This window comes from Cicer arietinum, chromosome 7 (assembly GCF_000331145.2).
Source record: "Cicer arietinum cultivar CDC Frontier isolate Library 1 chromosome 7, Cicar.CDCFrontier_v2.0, whole genome shotgun sequence".
Classification (NCBI taxonomy): domain Eukaryota; kingdom Viridiplantae; phylum Streptophyta; class Magnoliopsida; order Fabales; family Fabaceae; genus Cicer; species Cicer arietinum.
This window is the reverse complement of record NC_021166.2, coordinates 20,063,827-20,079,832: the sequence shown is the minus strand read 5'-3', so window position 1 is coordinate 20,079,832 and position 16,006 is coordinate 20,063,827. Positions and strand designations below refer to the sequence as shown.

At 27.0% G+C, this 16,006-nt stretch overlaps 1 protein-coding gene across 1 annotated transcript in view; it reads left to right on the top strand.

Moving 5' to 3' along the window:
- Positions 1-629: 629 nt before the first annotated feature.
- Positions 630-16,006, top strand: part of LOC101513850 (protein neprosin-like) — a 16,015-nt gene continuing 638 nt past the window's right edge. The window contains exons 1-7 of the mRNA XM_027336845.1: positions 630-770; positions 4,806-4,883; positions 6,250-6,336; positions 6,413-6,619; positions 7,660-7,824; positions 14,866-14,919; positions 15,199-15,345. Of these exons, the coding sequence (XP_027192646.1) occupies positions 630-770; positions 4,806-4,883; positions 6,250-6,336; positions 6,413-6,619; positions 7,660-7,824; positions 14,866-14,919; positions 15,199-15,345 (879 nt within the window). The remainder of the gene's footprint in view (positions 771-4,805; positions 4,884-6,249; positions 6,337-6,412; positions 6,620-7,659; positions 7,825-14,865; positions 14,920-15,198; positions 15,346-16,006) is intronic.

Sequence of the window (16,006 nt, the reverse complement as noted above, 5' to 3'; positions counted from 1 at the left end):
TTAACCGTTGGATTTGGCTGATGTTTGGACAGAAGGTTCACAACATTCAGGTCTTCGTCTTCAACGGTCGGATCGGTAAAAAGACGTCTGTAGGGGGAGAAATCATGCTCGCACAGCACCAGGTTATCCCTAATTTATTTTGTCTCAGTGATTGTGTTTGTCTCATTATTTGTATGGATTTGAGAGAAGGTTTGGAGGTTCATTGTGTTGTTTTGAAAAATGGGTTTTGTGTTAATTTGTATGTTGGGACTTCTTTGGTTGAAATGTTTGTGAGAAGTTTGGTTTCTTGGACTGTTATTGTTGGGTTTGCTTGTGGGGATATGAGGTAGGCCAGGAAGCTTTCTGATGTTATGCCTGATAGAGATATTGCTGCTTCTAATGTTATGATTGATGGGTATGTGAAAATGGGGTGTATGGATTTGGCGAGGGATTTGTTTGATAAGATGAAGGATAAGAATGTTATTTCTTGGACTAGTATGGTTCATGGTTAATGTGAGGATGATGATGTTGTGGTGGGTAGGTTTATATTTGATTGTATGCCTGTCAAGAATGTGCTTAGTTGGAATGCGATGATTAGGGGATATTGTGAGAATAGACGACCACACGATGCGTTGAAGTTGTTTTGGAAAATGAGGGGACGTTTGGATGTGGAAATGAATAAAGTGACGGTTGTGAGTGTTCTTCCTGCTGTTGCTGATTTGAGTTCTTTGGATTTGGGTGTTTGGATTCATGGGTTTGTGCAAAGGAACCGACTTGATGAAGATGTTCATGTGTATGCTTTGGTTGATATGTATGCAAAATGTGGGGAAATTGGAAAAGCTAAATTGCTTTTTGAGGAGATGAATGAAAAAGATACATCGTCGTGGAATGCTTTGATAAATGGTTATGGTGTCAATGGTTGTGCGAAGGAAGCGTTAGAAGTATTCGCAGCAATGTTACGGGAAGGATTTGAACCGAATGAGATAACAATGACTAGTGTGTTATCTGCTTGCAACCATTGTGGTTTGGTAGAGGAAGGAAGAAGATGCTTCAAAGAAATGGAGAGATTTGGAATTGTGCCTCAGATTGAGCATTATGGTTATATGATTGACCTTCTAGGAAGGGTTGGATACTTGGATGAGGCTGAAAATTTGATCTTCTGTGTTGTCGCTCTGTCTGTTGCTTCTTCTGTTTGATTGCTAATCTCTCTAGTGATTTGCTTTGTTGCTTCTCTCTTTGTTTAGTTTGGTTTGATATGATTTAGTTTTGTTTGGTTCTATTTGGTTTGGTTTGTTTGGATTTGGTTTCGTGGTGCTACTTCTTTGGTTGTTCCTATCTGTTGATTTTGATATGGTTGTTTCGTGGTGCTACTTCTTTGGTTGTTCCTATCTGTTGATTTTGATATGGTTGTTGCTCCTTGGTTTGTTTGGATTTGGTTTCGTGGTGCTACTTCTTTGGTGGTTCCTATCTGTTGATTTTGATATGGTTGTTGCTCCTTGGTTGATCGCTTCTTTTTCGGTTTTGATTTTTTGTTGGCTTGGTTCTTCTCTTTGATTGTTGCTTCTTCTTTGGTGACATCCCTCTTGTCCCCCCGGCTGTCCAATCACCTCCTGCGATTGTTGATCCTCCTCGTTACCCCTCTCGTCATCATCTTCAGCATAGAATCATTACTCAACCGTTTGTCTCTTCTTCTTTACAGATTGCTGATTTGTTCACAAAGATGCATTCCATTAAACGTTTTCGTTTTTTTTAGTTGACAAACTCTCGATGCTCCATGTTAATGCATCGTGAGTTTGAGGGGAGATGTTAGATAATATTATTATATATTAGTAGTAAGGGTATTTTAGACAATTCTAGACAATTCTATTCTTTTATATATATACTCATTGTAACCCTATTAACTTTGGTTTTGGTTCATTCTATGTTATGAAACCCTAGAGTGGTTGTTTCTCTTCTTCCTCTTGCTTTCTCTTTTCTTTGTTAACAAAACAATCATCAATGCACATTTTCATAGTCTTACATTACATTCAAAATTAATCATCATAATACACAAACACCAAAAATATATGATTTTCACTCACAGATAATAATACTAAATCATTCACACACACCACTTCAATTGAAATTAAATTAATAACAATTCATCACATTTTATATCATATAACAATGTCAAGGTAGATATAAACAAAACACAAAACACGTCAAATAAATAATTCTACAATAATTGAACTACCACACAATCTTCAAAATTTAAATCAAACAACACCCTATTAAAGTTTCTAACTCATTTTAACCTCACTGAATTCAAGTTTTCTCATTAGTCAATTATTACTCAAAGGACTTCAGCCGTACGTAGCAAGCCCCGAATGAATTATGGGAAATACGGTCTTCCCGTTCATCTCACTTAATTTACACTCATGAATTCGAACTCTCTCTCACCCCATACCTTGATTAAAGATTTCACGCAGCCTTAGAGGAGATAGAGAACTTCACATCAGCAACCAAATCGAATAACTTATTGAATGTACGCCTCGCCTTCGTAAATCAGAGTCTTTAGTAGCCCGCCAAGACAATCGAGCAAACATAATAAACCAACAAAAATAATTTATTTACAACTCATAATATAGTCTCAAACATTTCTTTTATAATATATATATTTTTATATGCATATCTACATATATTGGATCATTTAATATTTGAAATAAATAATAGTTATGGTATTTTAATAATAATAATGATAATAATAATATCTAATTTATTAGAATAATTGAAAAAAATTATATATTTTCAGACTTAACAATAACAATTATAAATATATATGATGAAACTAGATAGAATGCACAAGCTTAGCTACTCCAAGGAGATTACACGTACACGTACTCATACTAAAATTCTTTATTTAGAATTAGTTGATATATATATATATATATAGTTGTAATTATAATTCAAAACATAATAATAATTATTTTTAATGTAAAACATGAATATTAAAAAGAAATATTAAGAGTAAGAAGGTATGTAAAAAAAACGCAAAAAGATTAGCCAAAAAGTCTTACCAACATAACGACTCGAAAATGCTTAGTGGTAACAACAACCCAAAACGCGGCGATGACAGATTTTCATGATCGTTGGAAAATGGAGTGGGCCAAAGTCCTTATTAAAACAGAAAAAGGGGGTGTAACAAGCATATCAATGGTGTAGATGAGAAAGTCTGTTGTAGTGTAATAAAGACCCAAATAGATTAAAGAAGTAGAAAATAAGATGTAAATAGCGGTCTGACCCAAAATTCTCTTTTTTTTTTTAATAAATATTTTGTTTTTTAAAATCATTAATAATTAAATAATTTTTTTACTCCTTCATACTAAAAACTTTTTCTTAAAAATATTCATATTAAGATAATAATGTTTTTCATAAAAATGATTAGATAAAATAGAAAAATACAATATTAACAATTTATCTTATTCACTAAATTAAATATCTATAAACTTATCACATTACATTAAATACACATATAAGGAGAATGAATCATAATAATTTATCAACATATATTCTAACACATGCAATACTAAATTAAATCTCTAAAATCCTATTAGATAAATAAAATGATTTATTATAAAATTTGGGGTATCACAATATTTATAATGTAAGCTCTAATAAAATGCAATGCTTTGGTAAAAGTCAACGATCTAAAGAAAGTCAATGTTATGATTAAAGTTAATGATCTAATGAAAGTCAACGTTCCGAAGAAGAGAAAGCTTTGCGTATCCTCTGATAGTCACCGTGAATATGCTATTTTGTCTAAAGGTCGATAAGATCTCTATATAAGGACGTACATTCCTCACTTGAAAGATACAACAATACAACAAGAAGGCACTCCAGTAAGCTATACATTAATGGCAATATTTCATGTCATAACTTTATCTAGGTCGAGTGGTGTAGTGTATAACTGACACCTAATGCGAAGCCTAATAGATTGACAACATCATTCAAAGTAGTCGTCATTTCACTAAATGGAATGTGAAATGACAAAATCTAAAGGTGTCATCTCTCTACAAATGCATAAATGAGGTTGTTTTCGATCAACTTCAGACTACCCTATTGTAGTGGGGCTAATCCAAACAAATTCATCCATGTCTATATATCTCGCGGGAGTACTTACAGTGTAAATTATTGCAACTTCTTTAGCATCAGTTGCTCTTGAAAAAAATAAAATATAAGATAGAATAATAATAATAATAATAATAATAATAATAATAATAATAATAATAATTAATTTAAATATTTTTAAGGAAGGCTATGTTCCCTCTATTATGATACTGGAAGATTTAAATATGTCCAAGTGGTTACTTTTGTTTGTATTGAAGAAATTAAAGTGCCGAGTCAGTTACTTTAATTATGGCATTATATTGTATATTAGAAACGGTCCTGTTGTAACTCCACATATTTCATAATAAAAAAATTAAAGTGCTGAGTCGGTTACTTTAATTATGTCATAAAAAAAAATTATTTGAGATGTATTTAACATATTTCATTAATTTGTTAATAACTTAAATACTTTATTAAACAAATTTTAACTTTAAATAAACTTTTAATATATTAAATATTTGGTTTTTTTATTATTTATTTTCTTAATCCATGTTTATATATATGTGTAAGTACTCAATAGTTTTCCCAACAAGCATAAACCTAAACCAAACATGGATTTTAGCTCCCCAGTTATTTCCCGCCTCTTATATTTTCTTCTTCTTCATATTTATTTGGTTTGTCCTATTTATTTTTCAAAAATAAATAGTCATCAATTAGTCAATCAAACTTTTTCAAAAGAGGAAAAGTTTGACAAGCTGAAAAAGTCGCTATCAAATCATCTTCAATGGATCAATAAGTTTTCTCTTAAGACAATTATGGTAAGTTAGTATTTGGATGAAATAGTTTTTTGAGATAACGTAATTTTAGAGGATAATTCAAATTATTTAATGAAAGTTCTATTGTTTTGATATTAAATTTAGAGAATTTTTAAAATGAAGTAATTTATGAAGTATTTTTTCAAAGCTAAATTTAAGAAATTTTTAATACTATCTAAAAATTAGGAATTTGGAATTCCCTCCTTACGCTATAAAATGTGATTCTCAACGTGGTCGTTGTAAATTTTTAAATTATACAAATTGGTTTCTATATGCGTTAAAAATTTATTTATTACTCTATTTTTTTATAACTTTTCAAATTATTTTCTAAAATTTTCAAATTGGTCCCTCAAATTTTTTAAATTCATCCCAAATTTTTTGAAATCAAATTCAAGATTGGTTGTCTATTTCACATTTTACAAATTGGTCCATATAATATTGTGAAATTTCTAATTTGATCCAATATTTTTAATTCTACATGATATTGAGCAAAACTTTTGAAATATATATAATAATAGTCCAAAAATGTTTAAGAATGAAGAATTTTATTTATCTGTCCAAACTAAAAAAAATTGTAAATGAGAAGAATTTTATTTAATTGTGCAAAATTTTAATTTATGTAGAATTTTCGATTACCCACCGTCTTTGGATGTGAGCATTGAGTAAATATAATTTTAGAGGGTAATGAAAATTATTTTATATAAATTACTTTATTTGAAAATTAAATTTTAAAAATTGAATTTTTAAAATGAATGAAATTCATGGGTTATATCGTTAAAGATAAATTTAGCAAATTCCAATGTCACATGAAAACTATAAATTCAAAATTCCTTGTTAACTTGATAAACTATGAAGCTTAAAATGATTCTTATAATTTTTTAAAAATTGTAAGTAGGTCTGTCTATATTTCAAAAACAAATTATATTAGTCCTTATACATTTACAAAATTTTGCAAATATATCCTTTTAATTTGTTCAATTTTTCTTATTGATTCATACAAATTTTCAAATTGGTCCCTCAGCTTTTAAATATTTTCGAATCTACCTTTTAAAAAATTTTGAATTGTGCCTAATTTGTTTTAAAAATTTCTAGTTTGCACTTTTGTTTTTAATTGAAGTTTATATTTTTACCACTAATTTTATAAAGATATAAAATGATCCAACTTTAAATAACAAATTAGTCTATCCAAACATAAAAATTTATTAATGAAGAAATTCAATTGAAACATTTGAACTGATCAAAATTTTAAATTCCCAATATTTTTCAATTACTTGGACCACACACTTATATGATTTTTCAATTACTCTATCCAAATATTTATTTCTTGTGTTTACCTTTATTTTATTTTTGTTTGCGTTCGTTTTTGCAGAGTCCTGATGGTGATATCATAGATTGCGTTTTATCTCATAAACAACCCGCTTTCGATCATCCTTTATTGAAAGGACAAAAACCATTGGTATTTTTTATATTTTGCTAATTGAATTAGATAATTTATATAATTAAGAATTTTTCATGCATATTTTTATATCCAGGATCCTCCGGAAATACCAAAAGGACATAACCAAAATAGTAATTTGAGTGACAATTTTCAATTATGGAGTTTATCCGGAGAATCATGTCCTGAAAATACAATTCCAATTAGAAGGATTAAAGAGGAAGACATGTATAGAGCCAACTCTATTAGTAGATTTGGTAGAAAATTAAATTATAGCAACTTGGACATCGGAAACAAACATGAGGTATGCAATTACAAAAACTCAAATTTTTTGTCCCTCAATTTCAGCATTTGGTAGTTGAATATTAAAAATTTTAATATATGTTTTATAAATAATAAAATCCAAAAATGTCCTTGAATTCCAAAATATTTTTTTTATTTTTTTATTTTAATTGTAGCCTTTTTTGTAAATAAGAAAGTGAACATAGTACGAATCTACCTTACACTCTGAGAAGTTACAATGTATTATAAAGTAAAAAAAAATCTACTAAAAGGATAATATACAATTTTTATCTGTTCCTTTTGTAAATGTAAAAAGTGTTCAATTTTCTATCTTTCCTTTAGTCATGAAACCAAATCCTTTTAAATTTAAAAGAAAACACATAATTTTATGGTGCTTCTTTATATTATATATTGTTTCATTTGCACCTAAAAATAAGAAGGTCTCTTTAGATTTCATTTAACTATTTATATCCTCGGACCAACTATATGAAGAAGCTTAAACACAAACCATATTTGTAACTAAGTTTCTTATTGTTTTCCATATACTACAAAGCATTCATTTGCGTATGTAAATGGGGATCGCTACTATGGAGCAAAGGCTAATATTAACGTGTGGGTCCCCCATGTAGAAAATTATAACGAATTCAGCTTGGCTCAAATATGGATCCTCGCTGGTACATTTGGAAAAGACCTCAATTCTATTGAAGCTGGTTGGCAGGTATGTTAAATACTCTCATTAATCACTCCATTCATTTGTTTCTTTTTGCATAATTTTTTTTATTTAATGATATATTTTTATTTAATATATATATATATATATATATATATATATATATTTTTAAAAAAAAAAAAAATATTTATAAAAAAAAAAAAAATTATAGTTGTTTGAATCCTTTTAAATTTAAAAGAAATCACATAATTTTATGGTGCTTCTTTAAATTATATATTGTTTCATTTGCACCTAAAAATAAGAAGGTCTCTTTAGATTTCATTTAATTATTTATATCCATATTAAACCATATTTGTAACTAAGTTTCTGATTGTTTTGCATATACTACAAAGCATTCTATTGCGTATGTAACTAGGGATCGCTACTATGGAGCAAAGGCTAAGATAAACGTGTGGGCCCCCCATGTGGAAAATTATAACGAATTCAGCTTGGCTCAAATATGGATCCTCGCTGGTACATTTGGAAAAGACCTCAATTCTATTGAAGCTGGTTGGCAGGTATGTTAAATACTCTCATTAATCACTCCATTCATTTGTTTCTTTTTGCATAATTTTTTTTATTTAATGATATATTTTTATTTAATATATATATATATATATATATATATATATATTTAATTAAGTAAACAAACTTCAGTTAAGAAACAATCGATGTTGAAGTTGGTACAATTATTTCCGTCAATGTAATAAATTTGGTATTTATGTCAATCAAACTAATTTTAAATAATTTTTATGTAGGTAAGTCGGGAGCTCTATGGGGACCACCGTCCTAGACTATTTATTTTTTGGACGGTAAGTAAATTGATTATAGTATAAGAAGTAAAAAATTATACAATCTCTATTATTTTTATAAGAGATGAGTCAACAAAAATTGATATATAGACCATATTAATTAAACTTTTGTTATAAACTAAATGTATTAATTTTTGTTAACTCATTTGTCTCTTATAAAAATAAAATGAGAGAGTACTATATATTATTTATATTAGCTTCAAGTGGAAAATAAACATTAATAAAAAAATTAATGAAATAATAATAATAATAATAATAATAATAATATTAATATTAATATTAATAATTGCAGACTGATGCATATCGTCGAACTGGATGCTACAATTTACTTTGCTCAGGATTTGTTCAAACTAGCAAAAATATTGCACTTGGAGCTGCAATATCTCCAACTTCTTCATATAATGGCCGTCAATTTTATATTACCTTAACGATCTGGAAGGTAATTAATTTTTTGCTCAAATTAGCAAATCTTAGAAAATTATGGATCATTTGGTAGATATTAATTTCTCTATTTTCCTTTTGTTCTTTTATTTTTCCCTTATTTTTTACTACTCTTGTTTTTTTTTTTTTTTTTCTAATAATAATGTGTGAGATTTGGCCATTAAAGTTTTTTCTTTTTACTTGATCAAAGCCACTAAAGTCAAAATTATATCACTTTTATTTAAGCATACAGAGTTTATTTATCACTTTTATAATGAGCAAAATTATATAGTATTTAAGCACACATATAAAAAAAATATGATTTTTTTTTAAACACCAATCTAAAGTAAAATTAATTATTTTATTATTATTAAAAAAATATTTTTTTTATTAACATATCTAAACACTATACGTTTGTTTTTGTAATTATGCAAAACGTACTCTCTAACTAATTCATTTCTTTTCTCCTTCTATGTCATGCACTTTCAAAATATCATTTTTCTTTGCCTTTTCCAATTGAAAATGCTTATTTTTTAGTTCTTCACATTTTTTCCAATATTTTGCATATTTCATTCTCCACCTTGGCACCTTTAATTTATTTATCTCTTTTTAACCCATTCAACTTTAACTTATAATGTTGGCTACTATATTGTTCTAAATGAGTATGTAATTTATGTCTATGTTTGAGGTACTTAAATTTTTTATAAAGCCAAAGGTTGTTATTGAAGGTTTACTTTGATTCTTTTTATTTTGTGTGTAGGATCCAAAGACTAAGAATTGGTGGCTTCTATATGGATCCAAATATCTAATAGGGTATAATTATTATTATTATTATTATTATTATTATTATTATTATTATTATTATTATTATTATTATTATTATTATTATTATTATTATTATTTATTTACAAGCCATCCATTCATATAAACTAGACTCATTGTAAATTCTTAATAGTGGTTCATCAAGTGAACTGAATAATTGCAAATAATATTACAACGATAATATCGAATGTAAAACACAAGAATTGTATTAGACTATTGAATTAGGTTTAGTTACTAAAATTGAACAAAAAATTATGAATTGATTTAGTAGGTTTTCAACTAACAAGAGTGAAACTGCTGAAATTTATAATAAAAAAATGTCAATTAGTAGTTTTACTTCGAATCCAGTCTTGATTCCTAATTTGATTTTAATTACTGAAATTCTTTATAGAACAATTATCGATATTTTGACTATTCTTGTCCTAATTCCTTAGTGACAAAACATTTAAGTCTAACGTAACCCTTAATTCTTTAGTGGATTTAAGATTATAGATAAGCCTTAACGTACAAGAATTGTTGTATTAACCTATATCTACTCCTACACTACTATATCATGAATTTCTCATCTCAAGCATTCGTACATTCCACTTATGCTTTAAAATATGAATCGTATAATAGTTTAGCGATGTTCAAGCAATAAAAATCGTTAAGCACATAGATGAGAAAAATAATTCAACAAATTCATTCATATAACCAAAAATGAAATTTAAAAAAAAAAAATCATCTTGTTCTACTTATTCCCAACAATGAAATGTTTATCTACTCATCCTTAACATATATAGAAGTAATAGAGTTTGAAAGATGACACGTAAAAACAAAAAAAGAAAGTAGAATTTCAACCTCTTGTTAGAATAAGTTAGTTTGAAGAACTATGACCATACTTGTTTTGATGATATCAAAATCAATTTGTGCGAACAATTTAAATCACTAATATTTTAATTAAGTGCGTAGTTCCCTGATCAAACGAGTTTTGTAAGATCTTATGCTATATCCTATAATGATTGAACTCGGACAAAGGAACACCCAAATTTTGTTTCTATTCTCTATTTTAAAGTTTGGTAAACGCGCTCTAACACACAACTCTGGTGACTTTGATAATAAGAGCAATGCTCTGTATAGGTGGAATCTGATAATGCAAGCAACACTCTCTTTATGGTGACTCTGGAAATGCAAGCAATGCTTTGGCTTAATTGCCTCTAATGAATGCAACTATGCTTTAATTCATCTGCCACCAATGACTATAACAAGCATTTGTTTGTCTGCCTATGATGAATGCAACAAGCATATATTCATCTGCCTCTGATAATCATGACAAGAAAGTGATTGTTTGTCTCTGATAATCATATCAACTATTTGATTGACTGACTCTTATTTATAATGAAAGCTCTGATAAAATGCAATGCTTTGGTAAAAGTCAACGATCTAAAGAAAGTCAATGTTATGATTAAAGTCAATGATCTAATGAAAGTCAACGCTCCGAAGAAGAGAAAGCTTTGCGTATCCTCTGATAGTCACCGTGAATATGCTATTTTGTCTAAAGGTCGATAAGACATGCTCTATTTTTCGTATCGTCTCCTTCGTCCAGCTCCATACCAAGATACACTGAGTAATTAAATAGATTCATTTTGAAAAGTTTTCTATGGAAAATCAATCTCAAAAAGTTTTGATTCATAACATCATGTTATAGTTGATTTCGTGAAAAAAGGACAACGATCTGAAACCCTAAAGATCTCTATATAAGGACGTACATTCCTCACTTGAAAGATACAACAAGAAGGCACTTCAATAAGCTATACATTAATGGAAATATTTCATGTCATAAGTTTATCTAGGTCGAGTGGTGTAGTGTACAACTCACACCTAATGTCAAGCCTAATAGATTGACAACATCATCCAAAATAGTTGTCATTTCACTAGATGACATGTGAAATGACAAAGTCTAAAGGTGCCATCTCTCTACAAATGCATAAATGAGGTTGTTTTCAATCAACTTCAGACTACCCTATTGTAGTGGGGCTAATCCAAACAAATTCATCCATGTCTCTATATCTCGCGGGAGTACTTGCAGTGTAAATTATTGCAACTTCTTTAGCATCAGTTGCTCTTGAAAAAAATAAAATATAAGATAGAATAATATTATTATTAATAATAATAATAATAACAATAATAATAATTAATTTAAATATTTTTAATGAAGGCTATGTTCCCTCTGTTATGATACTGGAAGATTCAAATATGTCCATGTGGTTACTTTTGTGTGTATTGAAGAAATTAAAGTGCCGAGTCAGTTACTTTAATTATGGCATTATATTGTATACTAGAAACGATCCTGTTGTAACTCCACATATTTCATAATAAAATAATTAAAGTGTTGAGTCGGTTACTTTAATTATGTCATAAAAAAATATTTATTTGAGATGCATTTAACATATTTCATTAATTTGTTAATAACTTAAATACTTTATTAAACAAAATTTAACACTAAATAAACTTTTAATATATTAAATATTTGGTTTTTTTATTATTTATTTTCTTAATCCATGTTTATATATATGTGTAAGTACTCAATAGTTTTACCAACAAGCATAAACCTAAACCAAACATGGATTTTAGCTCCCCAATTATTTCCCGCCTCCTATATTTTCTTCTTCTTCTTCTTATTTATTTGGTTTGTCCTATTTATTCTTCAAAAATAAATAGTCATCTATTAGTCAATCAAACTTTTTCAAAAGAGGAAAAGTTTGACAAGCTGAAACAGTCGCTATCAAATCATCTTCAACGGATCAACAAGTTTTCTCTTAAGACAATTATGGTAAGTTAGTATTTGGATGAAATAGTTTTTTGAGATAACGTAATTTTAGAGGATAATTCAAATTATTTAATGAAAGTTCTATTGTTTTGATATTAAATTTAGAGAATTTTTAAAATGAAGTAATTTATGAAGTATTTTTTCAAAGCTAAATTTAAGAAATTTTTAATACTATCTAAAAATTAGGAATTTGGAATTCCCTCTTTACGCTATAAAATGTGATTCTCAACGTGGTCGTTGTAAATTTTTAAATTATACAAATTGGTTTCTATATGCGTTAAAAATTTATTTATTACTCTATTTTTTTATTACTTTTCAAATTATTTTCTAAAATTTTCAAATTGGTCCTTCAAATTTTTTAAATTCATCCAAAATTTTTTGAAATCAAATTCAAGATTGGTTATCTATTTCATATTTTACAAATTAGTCCCTTAACATTGTGAAATTTCAAATTTGATGCAATTTTTTTAAATTCTCATTTTAGATCACTTAACATTATATTGAACAAAATTTTGAAATGTATATAATAATAGCCTGACAATGTTTAAGAATGAAGAATTTTATTTATCTGTCCAAATTAAAAAAGTTATAAATGAGTAGAATTTCATTTATCTGTCTAATATTTTAACTTATATAGAATTTCCAACTATCCCACCGTATTTCAATGCTATCATTTTATGAGTAAATATAATTTTATAGGGTAATGAAAATTATTTAATATAAATTATTTTATGTGAAAAATAAATTTTAGAGAGTTTTTAAAATGAAAGCATTTCATGGGTTATGTCCTTAAAGATAAATTTAGCGAAAATTTCAATGTCACCTAAAAACTATAAATTCAAAATTCCTTATTAACTTTATAAACTATGAATCTTAAAATGATTTTTAATATTTTTTTAAAAATTGTAAGTTAGTCTGTCTGTATTTGAAAAAAATTATATTAGTCCTTATACATTTACAAAATTTTGCAAATATATCCTTATAATTTGTTAAATTTTGCTTATTGACTCATTAAATCTTCATATTTTTCAAATGGTCCCGCAGCTTTTAATTTTTTTTCGAATCTACCTTTCAAGAAATTTTGAATTCTGCCAAATTTGTTTTTAAAATTTCTAGTTTGTACTTTCCTTTTCTATTGATGTTTATATTTTTACCCCAAATTTTTTAAAGTTATAAAATGATCCAACTTTAAACAATAAGTTACTCTATTCAAACATAAAAATTTATTAATGAAATAAATTCAATTGAAACATTTCAACTGTTTAAAATAATAAATTCCAAAAATTTTCAATTACTTGATCCACACTTATATGAATTTTCAATTACTCTATCCAAATATATATATATATATATATATATGATTGTGTTTGCGTTTATATAATTTTTGTTTGCATTTATTTTTGCAGAGTCCTGATGGTGATATTATAGATTGCGTTTTATCTCATAAACAACCCGCTTTCGATCATCCTTTATTGAAAGGACAAAAACTATTGGTATTTTTTATTTTTTGTTAATTGAATTGGATAATTTGTATAATTAGGAATTTTTCATGCATATTTTTATATTCAGGATCCTCCGGAAATTCCAAGAGTACATAACCAAAATATAGTAATTTGAGTGACAATTTTCAATTATGGAGTTTATTTGGAGAATCATGTCCTGAAAAAACAATTCCAATTAGAAGGACAAAAAAAGGAAGACATGTATAGAGCCAACTCTATTAGTAGATTTGGTAGAAAATTAAATTACGACAACTTGGACACCCGAAACACACATGAGGTATGCAATTAAGAAACACAATTTTTTTGTCACTCAATTTCTTTTCCCCCCGCCCCCCCTATATTTTGGTGATAAACAAAAAAACTTAACTATGATCGATTATGAAGCATTTGGTAATTAAATATTTAATATTTCAATATATGTTTTATAAATAATTAAACTCAATAATGTCATTGAATTGCAAACGTTTTTTTATTTTTATTTTTTAATTGTAGCCTTTTTTGTAAATAAGAAAGTGAACATAGTACGAATCCACCTTGCATTCTCAAAAGTCACAATGTACCAAAAAGTAAAAACATTTTCTGCTAAAATCATAATATACAATTTTTATCTGTTTCTTTTGTAAATGAAAAAAGTGTTCAGTTTTCTATCTTTCCTTTAGTCATGAAACCAATTCCTTTTCAATTTAAAAGAAATCACATTTATGGTGCTTCTTTAAATTATATATTGTTTCATTTGCACCTAAAAATAAGAAGTCTCTTTAGATTTCATTTAATTATTTATATCCTCGGACCAACTATATCAAGAAGCATAAACACAAACCAACATTAAACTTAATTGTTCTCAAAACCTTATGCTATATATATTTGAAAATAATGTAACTAAGTTTCTTATTGTTCTCCATATACAACAAAGCATTCATATGCATATGTAAATGGGGATCGCTACTATGGAGCAAAGGCTAATATTAACGTGTGGGTCCCCCATGTGGAAAATTATAACGAATTCAGTTTGGCTCAAATATGGATCCTCGCTGGTACATTTGGGAAAGACCTCAATTCTATTGAAGCTGGTTGGCAGGTATGTTAAATACTCTCATTATCACTCCATTCATTTGTTTCTTTTTGCATAATTATTTTTTATTTAATGATATATATTTTATTTAATCAAACTAATTTTAAATAATTTTTACGTAGGTAAATCAACAGCTCTATGGGGATCATCGTCCTAGACTATTTATTTATTGGACGGTAAGTACATTGATTAAAATATAAGAAGTAAAAAATTATACATTTTTTATTTTTTTATAAGAGGATGAGTTAACAAAAGTTGATATATAAATCATATTTATTAAACTTTTGTTGTAAACTAAATGTATCCATTTTGTTAATTCATTTGTCTCTTATAATAAAATGAAATTGAGGGGGTACTATATATTATTTATATTAGCTTCAAGTGAAAAATACACATTAATAAAAAAAATATTTAAATAATAATAATTATTATTATTATTATAATATCAATTGCAGGCTGATGCATATCATCGAACTGGATGCTACAATTTACTTTGCTCAGGATTTGTTCAAACTAACAAAAATATTGCACTTGGAGCTTCAATATATCCAACTTCTTCATATAATGGCCGTCAATATGATATTACTTTATTGATCTGGAAGGTAATTTTTTGCTCAAATTAGCAAATCTTAGAAAATTTTGGATCATTTGGTAGATAATATTTTTCTATTGAATAATCGTCACATTTAAAACCAAATATATTTATTACAAAAAAATTGGCACATTTAATTTTTATTATAATTTTAATTTCTTTTATATTTTACTCTCTAATTAATACTATTTATATTACTCACAAGATAATATATTTTATTGTTCATTTTCAATAATGAGAAATTAATTAAAAAAATTACTGATGATTAATAAAGTTAATTTGATAGAATTAATTATTTTATTTGTTTTATTTATGATTTTATATTAATTTGTGTAAATTAATATAATAAATGAGACTGTAATTTTGTATGACAAAAGCAAAATAAAAGACAAACAAAAGGGGAGTAACAAGACTCTAATGCAAATAAAATTTCTAGAGTGATGCGTCTTTGTTAGTTTGTATCACTTTTTAGTTTTATAGAGAGCAAATATATAGTGTTTAAGCACACGTATAAAAAAATATTACTTTTTTAAACCCCAATCTGAACTAAAACGAATTATTTTATTATTATCAAAAAAACATATTTGTTTTATGAGTATATCTTAATCCTATACAGTTGTTTTTGTAATTATGAAAAATTTACTCTCTCACTAATTCATTTCTTTTCTCTT